Raw genomic sequence first — 17,303 nt, 5'->3', positions numbered from 1 at the left:
TGTTCTTACAGTAACGTGAGGGTGCTCGCAGTGAGTCCGGTGGAGAGAAATCACCAAATGGGTATTCAAATCTGCCTCCATTTTGTTCGCAACACCCAACTTCCAACGATCCAATGAATTCCCAAAGTACGAAATCAAGTCCAGCCCTTTCATTTCAGATGCCGTTTCACTCGGATAGACGTCACAGTAGAGAAGAAAAGACAATTGCAACTTCTGCTTCATGCCTTTAATGCTAAAACGGCTTGCCATACTAGCACAACCTACATCTGAATAAGGAGGAAAAGCGTTTCATGCTGACAAGTCTACATTTTTCAGGTGTAGGGCGGGGTTTTCGCCAAACGGGTTTGGTGAAATAAATCGAGACGTGACAAACAAATAGAGCCTAACTCTTATAAGAAGTCGGATGTGCATGAAATGAAAATATGAAACGCTTGTTTGGAAAAAGGGGATTCATTTACTCTATTCGTTTTATTTTTGTGTATCTAATGACATGCTTTTCAGTCGCCAAATCAGGTAAGAACGACGGTTATTTTTATTTTATTTATTTCGAAATCTACTGTTCTAAAAATAAACAGTAGACTTGAACACTTAAAGTAACGATACACTATGTCAGAACAACAATGCTTAATTAAACTAATGTTAGCGCCTCCAGTGAAAGAATACACTTTGGAGTAAGTTGCTAGCCTATACGAATGAATTCATTCTAATAAGACTGTTAGCTAAAATACAAATTTAACATTTCAAATTTTACAATGGATTAACGTAGCAATATTTCTCAAAGCTGCACGTAGATCACCCATAGGCTAGAACTGTTGTTAAGTGGAGCTGTCAGGTCCAAATGTGCCGAGTCAATTTAATTGATGCTGTAACTGGTCGAGCGTTCTGTAACTGAAGTCCACTGGAGGCAATTACAAAAGAACTCAAGTGCAGTTTATTTAAAACAAACATGACTTTTAAAACACCATTATACAAAAGAAACAAAAAGACATGGGCTGGGCTGGGTTGGGCAAACATGAACAAACTTACCATAATGGTAACACTGACATTCAATACTTGACCAAGAACAAGAAAAACATGAGCTGAAGTGTGTTCACGCCATATCGTAATTATTGTAACTACAAGATTCTGGCTCGTAAAAAACGTTCACGTCCTCGTAGAGCGCATAATTGTAAATCATTTGATAGTGGTGCGACAGAAACGCATAATTCCCAGTCCAAGGACCAAAAGGACGTTAACCGCTCCGAATATAACGTCACGTGATGTCATCTCAAGATTATAGTAAATACGCGGTGGCATGAATGCAGCATAATGCACAAGGACTAATCACTAGACAAGAGACACCTGTGCACACTCAACCAATGAAAACATAACACATGAGAACAATGAAGCACATGACATGATCAAATGAAGACATGGGATACATGACATCAGGGAGGACAAGGCAAAATATGGCAATGAGAATGTAACCTTAAATTCATTATTTTATTTTAGTTTCAGTTTAATTCATTATTTATTTTAGTCTGATAATTTTTTATTTATTTAAAAAAAAAATATTTTAAAAGGGAAAAGAAAGAAAACGAACTTTTGATGTGGTTGTGAAGACACTAATAATTGCAGGGGCGGATCTACCGGGGTGGCAACTGCCACCCTAAGAAAAAGCTTTGCCACCCCATCTGCCACCCCAAAATGATCAGAGAATAAAATATAAATGTTAGCAGTGTTTCAAGTACTACTGCTTTTCAGCAGCGGCGCTTCAATGTGATGACATAAAAAAGACAGCATATTGCAAAATAATGTCAAGAAAACACGTCTTTCAATAAGCTGCATGACGGTTGCACGCGCATGCAGCGTGCCCAGTGTTGTCAGCTTCATTAACAAATGACTCTTATGAACCGGTTCTTTGGGAGTCAAAAACACAGCGCAGCCAAGTTCACTTACGAATTGTTTTCCATTTGTTCGTGAATCGGAAAATTACTGCTTCTCGGCTAACTCAGAAGTCCTCGAATTTTCGTAATTTTTTGCGAGCTGATTCACCGACCGCCCGCTCCACTTTCATCATAGATAAAGGTCTTTTTGCCATCCGACGAAACGGTAACATGAAATCAATAAGAAGATCCTGATCACAGAAACTAGTTAGGTAAGAATCTAAATGTATTTTAGCTTTTCTCGATTGCTAACACATTATAAGTGATTCAGTTGGCCCAGTTTCCCAAACCATTCGCTCAGTTCTCAAAACAAAGACACATTTCTCACCAGGGCCGGCCCAAGCCTTTATTGGGCCCTAAGCAGAATTTTATTTTGGGGGCCCCTTGTTAGAATAACTTAAGATAAACAGTATCTTATTATATAAAAAATAAATGTAAATTTACAAAACGCACAATATTAAATTGCATACGTAAATAAAGACATAAAATGAACAGATCAGATGGATCTGTAACAAGATAACAATAATAAATGTATTAACATTAAAGGAATAGTTCACCCAAAAATGAAAATTCTGTCATTTACTCGCTCTCAAACCTGAATGAGTTTCTTTATTCTGTTGAACATAAAAGTTATTTTGAAGAATGTGGGTAACTAAACAGTTGCTGGTCCCCACTGACTTCTATAGTGTATTGTTTCTATTAAGTCAATGGGGACCAACAACTTTTTGGTTACCCACATTCTTCAAAACGTTCAGCAGAAGAAAGAAGTTAATATAGGTTTGGAACAACATGAGAAAGAGTGAATAATGACAGAATTTTTCATTTTTTGGGTGAACTATTCCTTTAAGGACAAGCGGCAGCATGTTTAATATTAAGCTGCTGTCACTTTAAGACCTGCACGCATCTAACAAAAAGACACACATTCATTTTTTTCTCAAATGATTACTTTTACTTTAGACATAACCAACGATGTTTATGTAAACCTAGTGAGTATTTGACAATATTAGCGCAATCAGATGTAATTGGGCGCTGTTTGACAGGCTTTTAGTATGCATGCGCTTCAAGTTTCTGGTCTCAGAAAAAGCGCATGTCAGAACAGCATATGAATGAAATGTTTAACCGGCAAGGCTTTAAAGCACATGCAAATAATGAACTTTTGTGATTGTGAATAAGTGCAGTGTCCAGTGAGTGTAACTCTATTGCTGCGTTATCATGTGATGTAGGGCTGTATTGGAAAAAACTGACATTGCGATTTTTGTTTTTCTGCAATATATGCTGCGATATGAAATAAATTTAACAGATTACTTGAATAGCTGTATTTGGAAAGAATAATTCTAGAACGATTGGGGTGATTTAAATGAAATAAATTAGTGTTTTATATTTTTCAGGTAAGTATTCAGGTCCAGAAAATGAATAATCAAATGTAAAATAACACTGCATAGTATTCACTGTATAAATTGAATATAATTATTCTGTTAAAGCAAATTTTCTCTTTGTATTTTGTTGTTTGTTAACATTCATGAAACAGAAAGCAGCAAGCCTGCTGTGACTTTAAGACCGAATGCGCGGATCGTTTATAATGATACACATCCGTTTTCTTTGTTTGCATTACCTAAGCCATAAGAAACTGTGTTTACAAGGACATTTTGACATAATTCTGCGTGTATATGTCCGTTCAAACACAAATAGATGCGGAAGTGGTCCGAACGCAATTCGGTGTTCACGTGCGTCTGCGCGGCTCTGTGTGACACGTGCAACTTTGGTTAATCTTTGCAGTTCCTTTGATGTGACTATCGTGGATACGCACATCGCGATATCGATGCTAAAACGATGCATTGTGCAGCCCTAATGTGATATGAATGTACGTCGAGTTGTACAGTATTTTGGGACGGAGGCACTAGAACTGCAACTGATCAAGCTGTCATTTCATATGCTCTTGGGGGCCCCCTGGTGGCTACGGGGGCCCTAAGCAGCCGCTTAGTCTGCTTATGCCTTGGGCCGGCTCTGTTTCTCACATTTTGTCAGACAAGAATAAGTTTTTGACTAAAACATTTTATTTTGACCTGGAAGTTTGAGGTTTGTTGCATAGTTTTGAGATTGTGTTTATAGTTGTGAGAAAATGTTGAATTGTTTAATTTCAACTAGATTAAAAGTTTAAAAGACAAATTTATGCTGGCTTGTCATAAAGCCAACTTAAAGTCTTGTTTAAAAGACATAGATGTTCTGGGTGATTGCTAAAGTGTTGCTAGGTGGTTGCTAGGAGATTCTGGGTGGTTGCTAGGCTCTTGCTGCAATTGCTGGGGTGTTGCTAGAGTATGTAGTTGATAGGCTGTTCTGGGTGAACACACACAGACATTCCCACCTCTGTTAATAACAGAAACTCAAAAATTGTTTGCAAAAAACAAGTTTTTGTTGTTCTTTAACTTGCACTAAAACATGTGATTTATGCCATCGATGTAACCTGTGTAATATTAATAAAACTGCTCATCTCCTTTAGTGATACAAGGTCAGACTCATTTTAAATCTGTTGATGTTTTTCATATAGTGCCTTTACTTGGTGCCATGATGGATATTGAAATCTTGTTATTTATTTTGGTAATGCAATGTTTGTGAACACAATTGTGTATGTCAGGCCATAAATCTCCAAAAACTATGCATGGGCGCTTGCTTTGGTGTTGCCACCCCTCATAGACCTCATGCCACCCCTTTGCCACCCTATAAATAATTTTCTAGATTCGCCCCTGAATAATTGATTTAGTAATGTTTTCATTTATTTTCAAGTGTCTTATGCAGAGTTATATATAGGGCTGGGAGATATATCGCATGCGATTCTCACGCGCATTTCGTCAGTAAAGCCGGTTCCCTGATTACCGCTAAATCGCCATCACCTGCTTTCAAATGGAGCGCCATTTAACAGACAGAGCAATAGTTCACTGATAAGCCACGCAAATATCTCGTTCATTATCGAAGGCGATTCATCTGCGATATGAACTTGATATTGCGTAGCTTATCAGTGAACTATGGCTCTGTCTATTAAATGCCGCTCCATTTGAAAGCAGGTGATGGCGATTTAGCGGTAATCAGGGAACCGGCTTTAATGACGAAATGCGCGTGAGAATCGCATGCAATATATCGCCCAGCCCTAGTATATATATATATATATATATATATATATATATATATATATATATATATATATATATATATATATATATATATATATATATATATATATATATATAAGGGAGCGCGCTTGTGAAGAGAAGAAAAGAAGCGAGTTGTACGAGTGAGTTAGGCAGCTGTTCATGCTGATATGCTGATACTTCTGATTCTAATTAAAGAAATAAACGTGAATTATCACCTTTGTAACCCATGTTTTATTTATGTTATCCACGCCGAAGAGACTGGAGTGTTCACAGCAGAAAATAAGGGTTACAGACTGGTGGCTGCGGTTTCAAGTTCACGAGTTTCTGGAAGTTTCGCGGCAGTGGCATTAAACTAAGACGGCACATTTTTCAATGCACCGCGAAGCACTGTGGTGAGTGAACTTTGATGAGACATTTAGTCCGTTTAAAAGAGACTATTTCATCGCTCGCGCCGTTCGAAGTTAAACAGTGTCTAAATCTACAGGAAAATGTCTATTGATTCTCGCGTGCTTCCCGCACGTTCTTCGTCTCCCAACGAGAGTGATGGTGATGAATTGGACACAACAGCTCATCGTACAGAGAATGCGGCTTCGGCTAATCACGCTACAAAAGTGCTGCACTTCAAAGTCGATCTTCCACCATGGGGACGGTAGGGACAAAGACAGTTTTTCCTTATGGAAAACCCGATTAGAGCTTGCTGTTAAGGCTTGTGCTGATGCACAGACACAAGATTTGGCTGCCATTTTGCCTACGAGGTTGAGTGGAGATGCTTTAGCTTACTGGCTCTCTTTGGCTCCTGAGATACAACAGAACTATGAACTGTGTGCTGCTGTATTAAATGACGTTTTTGGAAGGAAGCAATTTTTGCTGCATTTTCAGACGTTTGTGAATGCCAGACCACGAATGCCCAAAGAGCCGTTGGAAGTATTTGCAGCTGAGATTACAAGACTTGTTTTGGAAGCATTTCCTAATTATGGTCTGTCATTGCTATGGAAAGATTTAGACAGTTCATAGCCGGGCTTGACCCTGTTCTTCAAGCAAAATGTCATGAACATGGCGCTACTATCCTAGAGGAAGCTTTAGCCATTGCTTGTAAATGAGAACAGGCACAGGAAGTTCTCAGGTTTGCACCCCTTTCCACTATTAGTCAAAAGACCAGTCTGACACCGAACACATCTGCAACTTCACCCAGCGGAGAATCGCTTTCTGCAATGGTGTCCACAAAGACAGCATCAACGGGGGACATTTCTTCTGAAATCAACATCAGCAGTTAGTTGCTTTACTGCAGTCATAAGTCTCTCAGGATGGAAGTCAGTCAATTAAAGAAACAGCACGAGCAAAGTTTTCAACATGCTTCCTCCAGACAGAGAGGCTACTCACCAGAACGTGGTAGAGACAAGCATCGCTACTCTCCACTCTCATCTCTGAGGAGATACCCATCATCACCTGCACCATCACCACATCGAGATCGTCACGGCAGCCCATATTCACATTATCAAGATCGTCATGTCAGCTCATCTTCACATTATCAAGATCGTCATGTCAGCCCATCTCCGCGTTATCGAGACCATCATGTCAGCCCATCGCCACTTCATTGAGATCGTCACATCATCGTGCTTCTCAACATCGAGATCGACACATCAGTCCGCCTCATCAAGATCATCATGCCAGCCTGCCTCCACATTATGCTGCTCAACATGCCAGCCCTTCTTCTTATCATCGCAACCAACATGTTGGCCCCACTCTACATCATCGTGATCATTATGTCAGCCCGACTTCTGATCATCGAGATCATGGCCTACATCACGCCTCTCATCATCAGGATCGTTGTACAACAGAATGGCCCTCCAACAGGTTCTCTGGTGAGAGATATGGCCTACGATCGTCTACTGACCATCCACCCTCATCTGGTGATCATCATGTCAGTTTCATCGACGAGGATGTTGATCTTCAGGGAAACGGCTGGTAGACGGTACTACGGGCCAGGTATCTGCTGAATCTATGAACCGGCCCAAAAACACTGAACTGGTAACCCCTGTCATTCCCACACCTTATGTTTTTGCTATCATTGAGAACATTGCTGTGCAAGCATTTGTAGACAGTGGTTCAGAAATATCTTTGATCAGTGAAACACTGAGAATGTCAATACCCTCTCTCACAAAAAAAGCCAATTCAGAAATCCATTCTCTTGGCAAAATCAGTGACTGGTGACTATCTTGACACTCTTGGTATGTTAGCTATTACTATTAGGCTTGGTGAGGAAGTGTTCTCACATTATGTTCAGGTGGTTAGGAATGCAACACAGCCAGTTCTCCTTGGGTGGGATTTTCTTAGCAAACATCATGCTGTAATTGATCTCAGAGAGAACAATTCAAACTTGTGGAACTGGACTGTTCTTCTCTTGTGTTCGCAAGATATAGTCCCTCTTCGGAGTAGTGCTGTGACTCTAGAGCCCGTTCTGATCCCTGCCAGGTCACAGATGAACGTTTTGGCAAAGATTCAGCCCAATATTGGCGAAAAAGATTACACATGCAATTATGTTGGACTTTTAGACCCTTAAAGTCAGACAGTACCAGGTCTTTTTGTAGCACGTACAGTAACCTCCGTAAAAGCAGGTGTGACTTTTATTCGAGCCATGAATCTGACAAATGAGGATTGTCATGTTCCCTGTGGCACAAGGCTTGGTGAGTTTCATTCTTTAGTCACTCAACCGGGTGAAGCACAGGAGGCACAGATACAGACACAAATTGAGCCCTGTCCAAAACCCAAAGTAGACCTCAGTCAGTCTGCATTGGACAGAGAACAACAGACTCAGCTAGAGACTCTGATTTTCAAATATTCCGATGTTTTCAGTGCAAATGATTATGAATATGGTCGTATAGATTTGGTCAAGCATACCATCCATACTGGGGATGTACAGCCAATCAGGCAGAGGGCTTACAGAACATCTCCACATATTCAAATACACTGAGATAGATAGGCAAGTTCAGCAGCTCCTTTCGCATGATGTCATTGAGGAAAGTTGTAGCCCCTGGGCTTCCCCTGTCGTCTTAGTGAAAAAGAGAGATGGCAGTTACAGATTCTGCATTGATTTTAGAAAGCTTAATGCAGTCACTGTAAAAGACTCATACCACCTAATTACCCGACAGTCAGACACTTTAGACAGCTTGGCAGGTGCATGCTGGTTTAGCACAATGGATTTGTCCAGTGGATACTGGCAAGTTGAGCTAGACTCTAATGATGGGGAGAAAACCGCATTCAATACAGGCAGTGCATTATACCAATTCAAGGTTATGCCGATGGGTCTCACGAATGCCCCTCCAACTTTCCAATGACCGATGGAGCTGGTGCTTCGTGGACTTCATTGGAAGGTTTGTCTTGTTTACCTTGATGATGTGCTGGTGTTCAGTCAGACTTTCAGTGAACATCTTAACAGTCTTGAGGAGGTTTTCAGTCACTTCAGGTCAGCAGGTCTAAAATTGAAGGTTAACAAATATCATTTTGCTCGCAGTGAAGTGTCCTACCTGGGTCATGTTGTATCCAGCCAGGGTCTGTTACCGGATGCAAAGAACCTAGACAAGGTCCGGTCATGGCCTACCCCTAGGACTGTCACAGAGGTGAGAGCATTTGTTGGTCTATGCTCCTATTATAGGTTTGTCAGAAATTTTGCTGTAGTTGCTGCACCCCTTCATGCTCTGACCCAAAAAGGTGCTGTCTTCAAATGGTCGAGTGAATGCGAGGAGGCTTTTAGATCACTGAAACATGCCCTCACTAGTCCTCCCATTGTCGCTCACCCTATATTCACACAGCCTTTTCTACTATACACTGATTCTTCTCATGACTGTGTAGGTTCAGTGCTTGCGCAGATGCAGGATGGGAAGGAACACGTAATTGTATGCCAGTCACACTCTGACTCCTTCCGAAAAGAAATGGTCCACCTGTGACCGCGAGCTGTGGGCTGTGGTGTGGTCTGTCCGACATTTCAGACATTTCTTGTCAGGGGCCCCATTCAAAATTATTACTGACCACAAACCCCTATTGAATCTCAAAAAGGCCTCAGTTGATAATGATCCGACTGGTAGAAGAGCACGTTGGATACTTGAAATGGATGTGTATGACTTTACCATTCTTCACAGAGAAGGAAAGCAGCATAGTAATGCTGATTCCTTGTCGCGCCGCCCTAGCTTACCTGTGACAGAAACAAAAGCAGTGCAGTGTGTAATTTCCAGCCATACTACTGCTAAAAAAGTCTCCTCTCCTGTTGAAGTGCCAAAGGTTTGTGGAGTTCTTCCTGACGTGAGTCCGACACTGTCCATTGATTTGGCTGAATTACAAGTTCAGCAAAAGGCTGACTTTTATCTTAGTACTGTCATGGGCTGGAAAGGGAATGGTAATCAAAGACTGCCACTAGGCAGACTGAAAGGAAACACTGACATGAATTCCCCAAATTATCAGTCCAAGAGGGTATATAGTGTTGAAGAGTAAAGTCATCTCCTCATAGCCCTCCTGTTTACCAAGTAGTCTTGCCTGAAGTACTCATTCTAACCGCTCTTAAGTGTTTTCATGGGGAAAAGTTTAGTGGCCATTTGAGTGCTGAGCGTACTTTGTTGAGAGCCAGGAACATATGCTATTGGCCTTACATGTCCCGTGATATCCAGAAATTCTGTGCTGAATGTGTATCCTGTCAGTCATGTGCTTCTACCACTCCTCATGAAAGGGCCCCATTGCAGTCCATTAATGCAGACAGACCATTTCAAAGAATTGCTGCTGACATCACTGAGCTACCTGTTACTTCACTTGGGAATAGGTATGTTTTAGTTGTAATGGACTATTTTACTCGTTTTGTCAATCTGTACCCCCTGAAAGATCAGTGTGCGACAACTGTAGCACAGTGCATTTTTGAGGATTACATTAAGCAGCATGAGGTCCCTGAGGTTGTCCATACGGACCATGGTAGACAGTTTGAGTCAGATTTGATTAAACATCTGTGCAGTCAACTTGGCATTGAGAAAACCTGCACCTCACCCTACCATGCCCAGTGTGATGGTATGGTCGAAAGACAGAATTGAACATTGAAAGACCAACTCGCCAAGTACATTTGTGAAAGTGGGGGTGAATGGGATAAATATCTGCCTCAAGTGGAACTGGCCTATAATTCCAGCGTTCATTCCAGTACTGGGTTCTCTCCTTTCTTTCTTGCACATGGCAGAGAACCACGACTACTTGCCGATATCCTTTTGAACTGTAGTCCTGCTATCACTTCCTGTACACCAGGCACCCCTGCAGACTATGCTCGTGATGTGACCACACGTTTATCATATGCTTTCAAGGATGCTGCTGTGCGGTCCAATGCAGCTAAGCTTAATCAGAAAAGGCACTATGATAAAAAGACATTTTTCCACCCACATAGGCCTGGTGACTTTGTGTTTTTGGACAATCCAGCTCAAAAGCAGAAAAAACTGGCTCCTAAATGGAAAGGGCCATACAAAATTCTGAGGAGAATGGACAAGGATGACACCCCTGGTGTAATTTACGAGATTACAGACCCAAGAAATCCACAGTCAAGAAGGTGGGTTGTTCATCACAATCGCCTAAAGCCTTACAAGGGTTCTTCTTTGAATTTACCTGCTGTTGCCTCTCCAGTATCTGTGCCTCCTGTTGTGAATAGTGCTGAGCCCCCTCACTCAGTTCCCCTTACTGCATTGTCTGGAGCTTTGCCTTTCCGACCACCTACACCAACCTATGTGCCTAACCAAACTGCAAAGCCAATTGTTTGCGGGTCAAGAACTGACTGTTCAGCTCAAACTCTTTCTTTGTCTGGCCCAAACTCTGTGCCAAGGCCTAATGGCCCTACGGACTCTCAGGGTCAGGAGCGAGACAATTTACCATCAGTGGACCCACCTCAACTGACTCATAGTGGCCGCGTGGTTAAAAAACCTGGAAAGTTTAAAGATTTTGTATGTTGATGCACATATTTTGCACATGTTGATTATGCACATATTGTTTGTCTGTGCACTGTACTTTTGCTGTACTGTATAATGCACAACGAGTTTCATACAGTACATACATACTGTGTCATAGGAATGTGATACAGCATATGAGGAATGTGTTCTAAGGTTGTTGCGGAGTAATTTGTTATATCACACAAACTTTTGATGCAATACTGCACTTATGCACTGTTGTCACATTAGTAGGTTGTTGTACGTGACTGAGTTAAAGTTTTACAGAATTATTTTGAGAAACAAGGACGTTTCTTGTTAAGCAGGGGACGACTGTAACCTTAAATTCATTATTTTACTTTAGTTTCAGTTTAATTCATTATTTATTTTAGTCTGTTAATTCAAGCTTTTATTTAAAAAGGGAAAAGAAAGAAAAATAAATTTTGATGTGGTTATGAAGACACTAATAATTAATTTAGTAATGTTTTCATTTATTTTCAAGTGTCTTATGCAGAGTTTTATATATATATATATATATATATATATATATATATATATATATATATATATATATATATATATATATATATATATATATGTATTAGTTGGGAAATGATTTTGTGCCTCTGCCCCCTTTAAGAGAGCGCGCTTGGGAAGAGAAGAGAAGAAGCGAGTTGTACGAGTGAGTTAGGCAGCTGTTCATGCTGATATGCCGATACTTCTGATTCTAATTAAAGAAAGAAACTTGAATTATCACCGTTGTAACCCATGTTTTATTTATGTTATCCACGCTGAAGAGACTGGAGTGTTCACAGCAGAAAATAAGGGTTACAAAAACATGAACCTGAACTTGGGGAAAAAAAAAAAACATGGCAAAAGAACAAAACAAGACATGACAGGTCTAAATGGTGTGTAGGTCTAAATGGACAACTGTCTACATTAGAATAGCATTCTAAAAGAAAGTATTCAAAGTGCCTGATTTAACTGTGAACCAAGTGAGACTCAACTTATAGTAGGCCCATATAGTAAAAAAAATATTTTACCATTAACTTAATGTTGCAATACATAAAATAGTATTCAGGGCCGTGCACAGAGATTAGGCCTACATTAAAGTTACTAGAACATCTTTTAACTTTACTTATTTCAATATAAAGTCGTGCAGATGTTTATTATAACAGATTCCAATTCACAATAACCAATTTCAAAATAACCAATTCACATAGGGACCATACACTGTAAAAAAAAAAAAAAAAAAAAAAAAAAAAGAAGACGAAAACAATGTAATTTTAACTGTAAAAGACTGTAAAAAAAATGCTACAGTAAAACTATGTAATAACAGTAAATTCCCTATAAAACTGTAATAGATTTAACCTTGTATTGAATGCAATTATGAACAAATCATCCAATAATTGACCATTTGTAAATTATAAGATTTGTTTCTTGTGTATCCACAGGTTCTCACTCACTGATGGCTTTGGCAACATATATAGTTGGACAGACACCATTTCCAGAGTTCAGTGTTGTGGTGATGTTGGATGATCTGCAAATAGGATATTATGACTTGGTCACATGGAGTATTTTACATAGCAGTGAAAGTGATTCAAAATATGATAATGAAGTGAAAAGTGACGCTGATATTGTATTTCTTGAAATGTATAACAACATGAAAGATCGGGCAGTTTATTTTAAGGAGCACCTAAATCACACAGATGGTGAGTGCTGGCCAACAAATTGATTATACCACACAAAAATATTTGATAGCAAATGTAGCTTATGTGTTTGTACACATATTATTTTGTTTTTTCCTAAAAAACTTTTAAGTATAAGCAAGAAAACCACATGTGCTAGTAATGATAAATAAGTATATTAATTTTCAGTTGACCACATTCTGCATTGTGCAGTGAAGACTAATAAGTCTTTTAAGAAAATTTTCTTTCCATTTATTTTAAGGTGTACATGTTCATCAGAGACTTGTTGGATGTGAATTGTTGAACAATAATAAACCAGGTTTACTTCAGAGATGGGATGCTTTCAATGGACAAGAAATGGAAGAGTACTCCTTTGACACAGAAAAACATGATATGAAGACAAAAATAACATGGAGGCCATGGGGCCAAATGACAAGACTTCATATGAAGTTGCTGTGTGAAAACATTTATCAACCTATTTGCATTAAAACTTTGCGAAGGTACCTGCACATGAAAAAGAACAGTGTGATGAGAAAAGGTGAGAGAATCAACCTGCTTAAAGGGGATAGTTCACCCAAAAATGAAAATTATCCCATGATTTACTCACCCTCAAGGCATCCATCTTCTTTCAGATGAACAGTCGGAGATATATTGAAATATATCCTTAGTCCTCCAAGGTTTATAATGGTTGTGAATGGGGGGCCAAAAAAAAAAAAAATGCATCCATCCGTAATAAAATTAACCCATACGGCTCCAGAGGTTTAATAAAGGCCTTTTGAAGCGAAGGGATGCATTTTTTGTAAGAAAAATATCCATATTGAAAACTATAAATTCAAATAACTAGCTTCCGGCGGACGAGTCAACTTGCGCCAAACGAGTAACTCCTGACGCAATGTATGACGCAGGATGTAGGAGTAGCATAAGCTTAGATGCCTCTCGTGGTTCAAACAAATAGGGCTGTGCAACAAACTCAAGCTCCTCTTCTCTTATATCGAAATCCTCCAACATTTCTCTTTGAAAAATCCCATTATAGACTTCTACTTTGTGACTGGTGTTTAGTTTTGCTGTCTCCACTGCGCCTCTGAGTTAGTCATTTTGTCAGGTCAAAGGTTGCTCTTCCACCTAAATAGACTTGCATAGTATGCGTACAGTCGTCTGCCAGAAGCTAGTTATTTTGGCCTTTATTAACCCCCTGGAGTCAAATGGATTACTTTGATTATAGATGGATGCATTTTTTGTTTGTTTGTTTTAAAACTGGCCCCCATTGACAACCATTATAAACCTTGGAGGACTAAGGATATTTTTAAATATATCTCTGATTGTGTTCATCTGAAAGAAGATTGTCATATACACCTAGGATGGCTTGAGGGTGAGTAATTCATAGAATAATTTTCATTTTTGGGTGACCATTTAACTTCAGTGTAATTATTGACTGATGCCATAAACCCAACAGTTTAACAACAGTAACACTTCTCTTTCTTCTCTGTAGTGAAACCCAGAGTCAGACTCATGAGGAAGACACTCACAGACTCTCAAGGGCTTCAGATCAGTTGTCTGGCCACTGGTTTTTACCCCCGTCACATTAACCTGACTCTGTTCAGAGATGATCAGCCTGTGGATGATGATCAGATCACAGGAGGAGAGATTCTTCCCAACGGAGACGGAACTTACCAGATGAGGAAGAGTTTGGTGATCAGCACAGAAGAACTACATGAAAGACACAAATACAACTGTACAATGAAGCACCTCAATCTGGACAACAAACTGGACATTACGTTTGGTAAAGAAAAACTAACACACATCTATCAAACAAAACCGAACAACAAATTAGACATTAGATTCATGATACTTTATTATCATTCTGTACAATACAATAAAATTTGGTATATCAAGCCTTAGAAAAATCAACAGTACTATTAGAATATTACAATGAATAACAAAAATGTTTTATTAACTTTATTTAACTTTCTTTTCCAGTTGTTTATCTCACTATTATTGATATTTAAAATTAGGATTATTATTTTTAATTCATTTCAGATGTGGATGAATCTGACTCAGGATCCATTACTCTGTCTGTAGTTATCAGTGTGCTGGTGTTACTGTGTGTGGCTGTTCTGATCATAACTGCACTCATTATATGGAGGAAGAAGAGACATGCTGCTGGTAAATGTTTTGTAAACTCAATTAGAAAAAGAAACCAAAAATCAGTTCTTTTAGAGACTCTTTTAAAGTTCACCCCAATGCAGTTTCATGTTTCTAGTGTTCTTTGTTTAACTGTGCCATTGTTATTCAGGACGAGGCTCTGAGACGTCAAAGAGTGATTACTCCCTTACTCCATGTAAGTACTCTATGTTTAATGAAGTAATATGAATTCACCAATATGTACATTTTAAGGTTAATATTGGACGTCAACCATTTTTTTATTTTATTTCAGCATCCACGCAAGATGAATCATGAGTCTAAACAGGCCTATATTAAATTCAAACTTAAAATTTAAAAGCCTTAGCATTTGCTCAGAGATACCATCAGGTTTTGTTATGATAATGACCATCAAATGATATTTGATTAAAACGACAAAGGAATGTAATATAGTTACACTACAATAACAGATAGTGTAGTATACAACATAAAACTTAAGCCTGTTTTTCATTGTTGTTATTGTTTTGCTTGTCCAAGTTGATCTGGGTTTTATTATTCTGCTGTTCTGTACTGTACATGCAGAACAACTTTACCTTTAGAAAATTGTGATATCTATTGGAGAAAAGCATTTGGGCTGCAAATATGAAAATGACCATTCAAAGACACGTTTGATTAAAGCGAATATGGGTAGAAATCTTTACTGTACTAAAGGTATACATGTGAATTAAATGTAGCACAATGGCCTTCATCATCACAGTGTGCTAATGCAGTTCACCCCAAAACTAAAGAAACTCATTTTAAAATCGTATATGATATTTACCCTTCTGGAGAATTTCTAAGGGTTAGATTTAATTTTGAAATGATATAATGTGAATTTTGTAACTCATCTCCAGATAATACAGAGCATATTGTTTTTGCTTGCAAATATTCTAGTGTCTTCTGGGACAAAATGCAATTATGGTTAAAAGAAGGAAATGTGGCTTAATTGAACCTTTCCTTTATAGATATTAAGTATGGAAACTATGCAGATGATGGTAAAAAAAAAAAGTTTGTGTAATCTATAATTATTAATATTGATGGTTTAAAGACTGAAGTGTTTTTTTTTTTTTTTTTTTTTAAGTCTAAGCCCCTATTAACATTGATGTTTTTGAATGTAAGTTGTATGCCAATTTGTTTTGTACATTTGTAATATTTTTGTTAATACTTCAATAAAAAAAATAAATAAAAAAAAATCATAGCCTATGAGTCAATAGGTGTCATCATCGTACAGTCTACATGCATGTCTAGCCAAGTTTAATAGATCCATATCGCACAGTGTGATTTGTAATGATCTTATAGGATTGCTAAAATCGTGCAGTGTATCCCGGGCTTAAAAGGGAATGCGAAGTTACAAACGAATTGCTTTCTCCGGGAAGAGACCTGGACAAGCTGGACTGTGTTTCCTAAATTCATTCACTGCTTAAAAAAAAAAAAAATAAAAAAAAAATGATGGTTGGCTGGTCTTAGCTGGTCTTCAAGCCTGGTCATAGCTGGTTTAGCAGGCTGATTTTAGAGGGGTTTTGGCCATTTCTTTGGATGGTCAGGCTGGTCTTAGCTGGTCCAGCTAACCATCTGAACACCAGCTACATCCAGCTTAAATCAGCTAAGATCAGCCAGTCAGCTTTGGCTGGTTTTAGCGGTTTCTTTCAGCAGGTTTGTATGTCTACATATACTGTAAAGACCATTGGTGGCAATAGTTTCTTTTTTTTTCTTACGATGTTTTTGGGAAATGCAGCCATGTTTGAGTTACTAACAGGCTTAAAGGATTAGTCCACTTTTAAATAAACTTTTCCTGATAATTTACTCACCCCCATGTCATCCAAGATGTTCATGTCTTTCTTTTGTCAGTCGAAAAGAAATGAATGTTTTTGATGTAAACATTCCAGGATTTTTCTCCTTATAGTGGACTTCAATGGCCTCCAGACGGCTGAAGGTCAAAATTACAGTTTCAGTGCAGCTTGAAAGGGCTTTAAACGATACCAGATGAGGAATAAGGGTCTTATCTAGCAAAACGATCGGTAATTTTTGAAAAAATACAACTGTTTAAATGCTGTATAAACACAAAATATCGCCTTGAACGTACTTCTGCTTTCCGCATTCTTCAAAACTCCGGTGTATGTCCTACGCCTTCCCTATTCTACTTACGGAACGAACGCGGCGCCAGTTTCGTTTTTTTCTGTAAGTAGAATAGGAAAGGCGTATGACATTTAGTGTAAGCGTTTCGAAGAATGCGAAACCGGAAGTACGTTCAAGGCGATATTTTGTGTTTATGCTTTATAAACAGTTGTATTTTTTTTCGAAAATGACATATCGTTTTGCTAGATAAGACCCTTATTCCTCGTCTGGTATCGTTTAAAGCCCTTTAAAGCTGCACTGAAACTGTAATTTTGACCTTCAACCGTCTGGAGGCCATTGAAATCCATTATA

At 38.7% G+C, this 17,303-nt stretch overlaps 1 protein-coding gene across 2 annotated transcripts; it reads left to right on the top strand.

Annotated features, from left to right (window-relative positions):
• Positions 1–283: 283 nt before the first annotated feature.
• Positions 284–16,602, top strand: LOC125279963 (zinc-alpha-2-glycoprotein-like). Of its 2 annotated transcripts, none has more exons than XM_048210197.1 (7): positions 284–513; positions 12,465–12,722; positions 12,961–13,236; positions 14,188–14,478; positions 14,778–14,861; positions 14,992–15,036; positions 15,133–16,602. In XM_048210197.1, the coding sequence occupies exons 1-7, from the start codon at positions 423–425 to the stop codon at positions 15,153–15,155; spliced, it is 1,068 nt and encodes a 355-aa protein (XP_048066154.1). In that variant the 5' UTR covers positions 284–422; the 3' UTR covers positions 15,156–16,602. The 2 variants fall into 2 exon arrangements, with proteins under 2 accessions (XP_048066154.1, XP_048066153.1); XM_048210196.1 differs by having other exon boundaries at positions 288–513; positions 14,736–14,861; positions 15,133–16,591.
• Positions 16,603–17,303: the final 701 nt, after the last annotated feature.

Source organism: Megalobrama amblycephala, linkage group LG12, assembly GCF_018812025.1.
Source record: "Megalobrama amblycephala isolate DHTTF-2021 linkage group LG12, ASM1881202v1, whole genome shotgun sequence".
Taxonomy (NCBI): Eukaryota; Metazoa; Chordata; class Actinopteri; order Cypriniformes; family Xenocyprididae; genus Megalobrama; species Megalobrama amblycephala.
The sequence above is the reverse complement of the archived record's forward strand: the minus strand, read 5'-3'. Positions and strand labels throughout refer to the sequence as shown.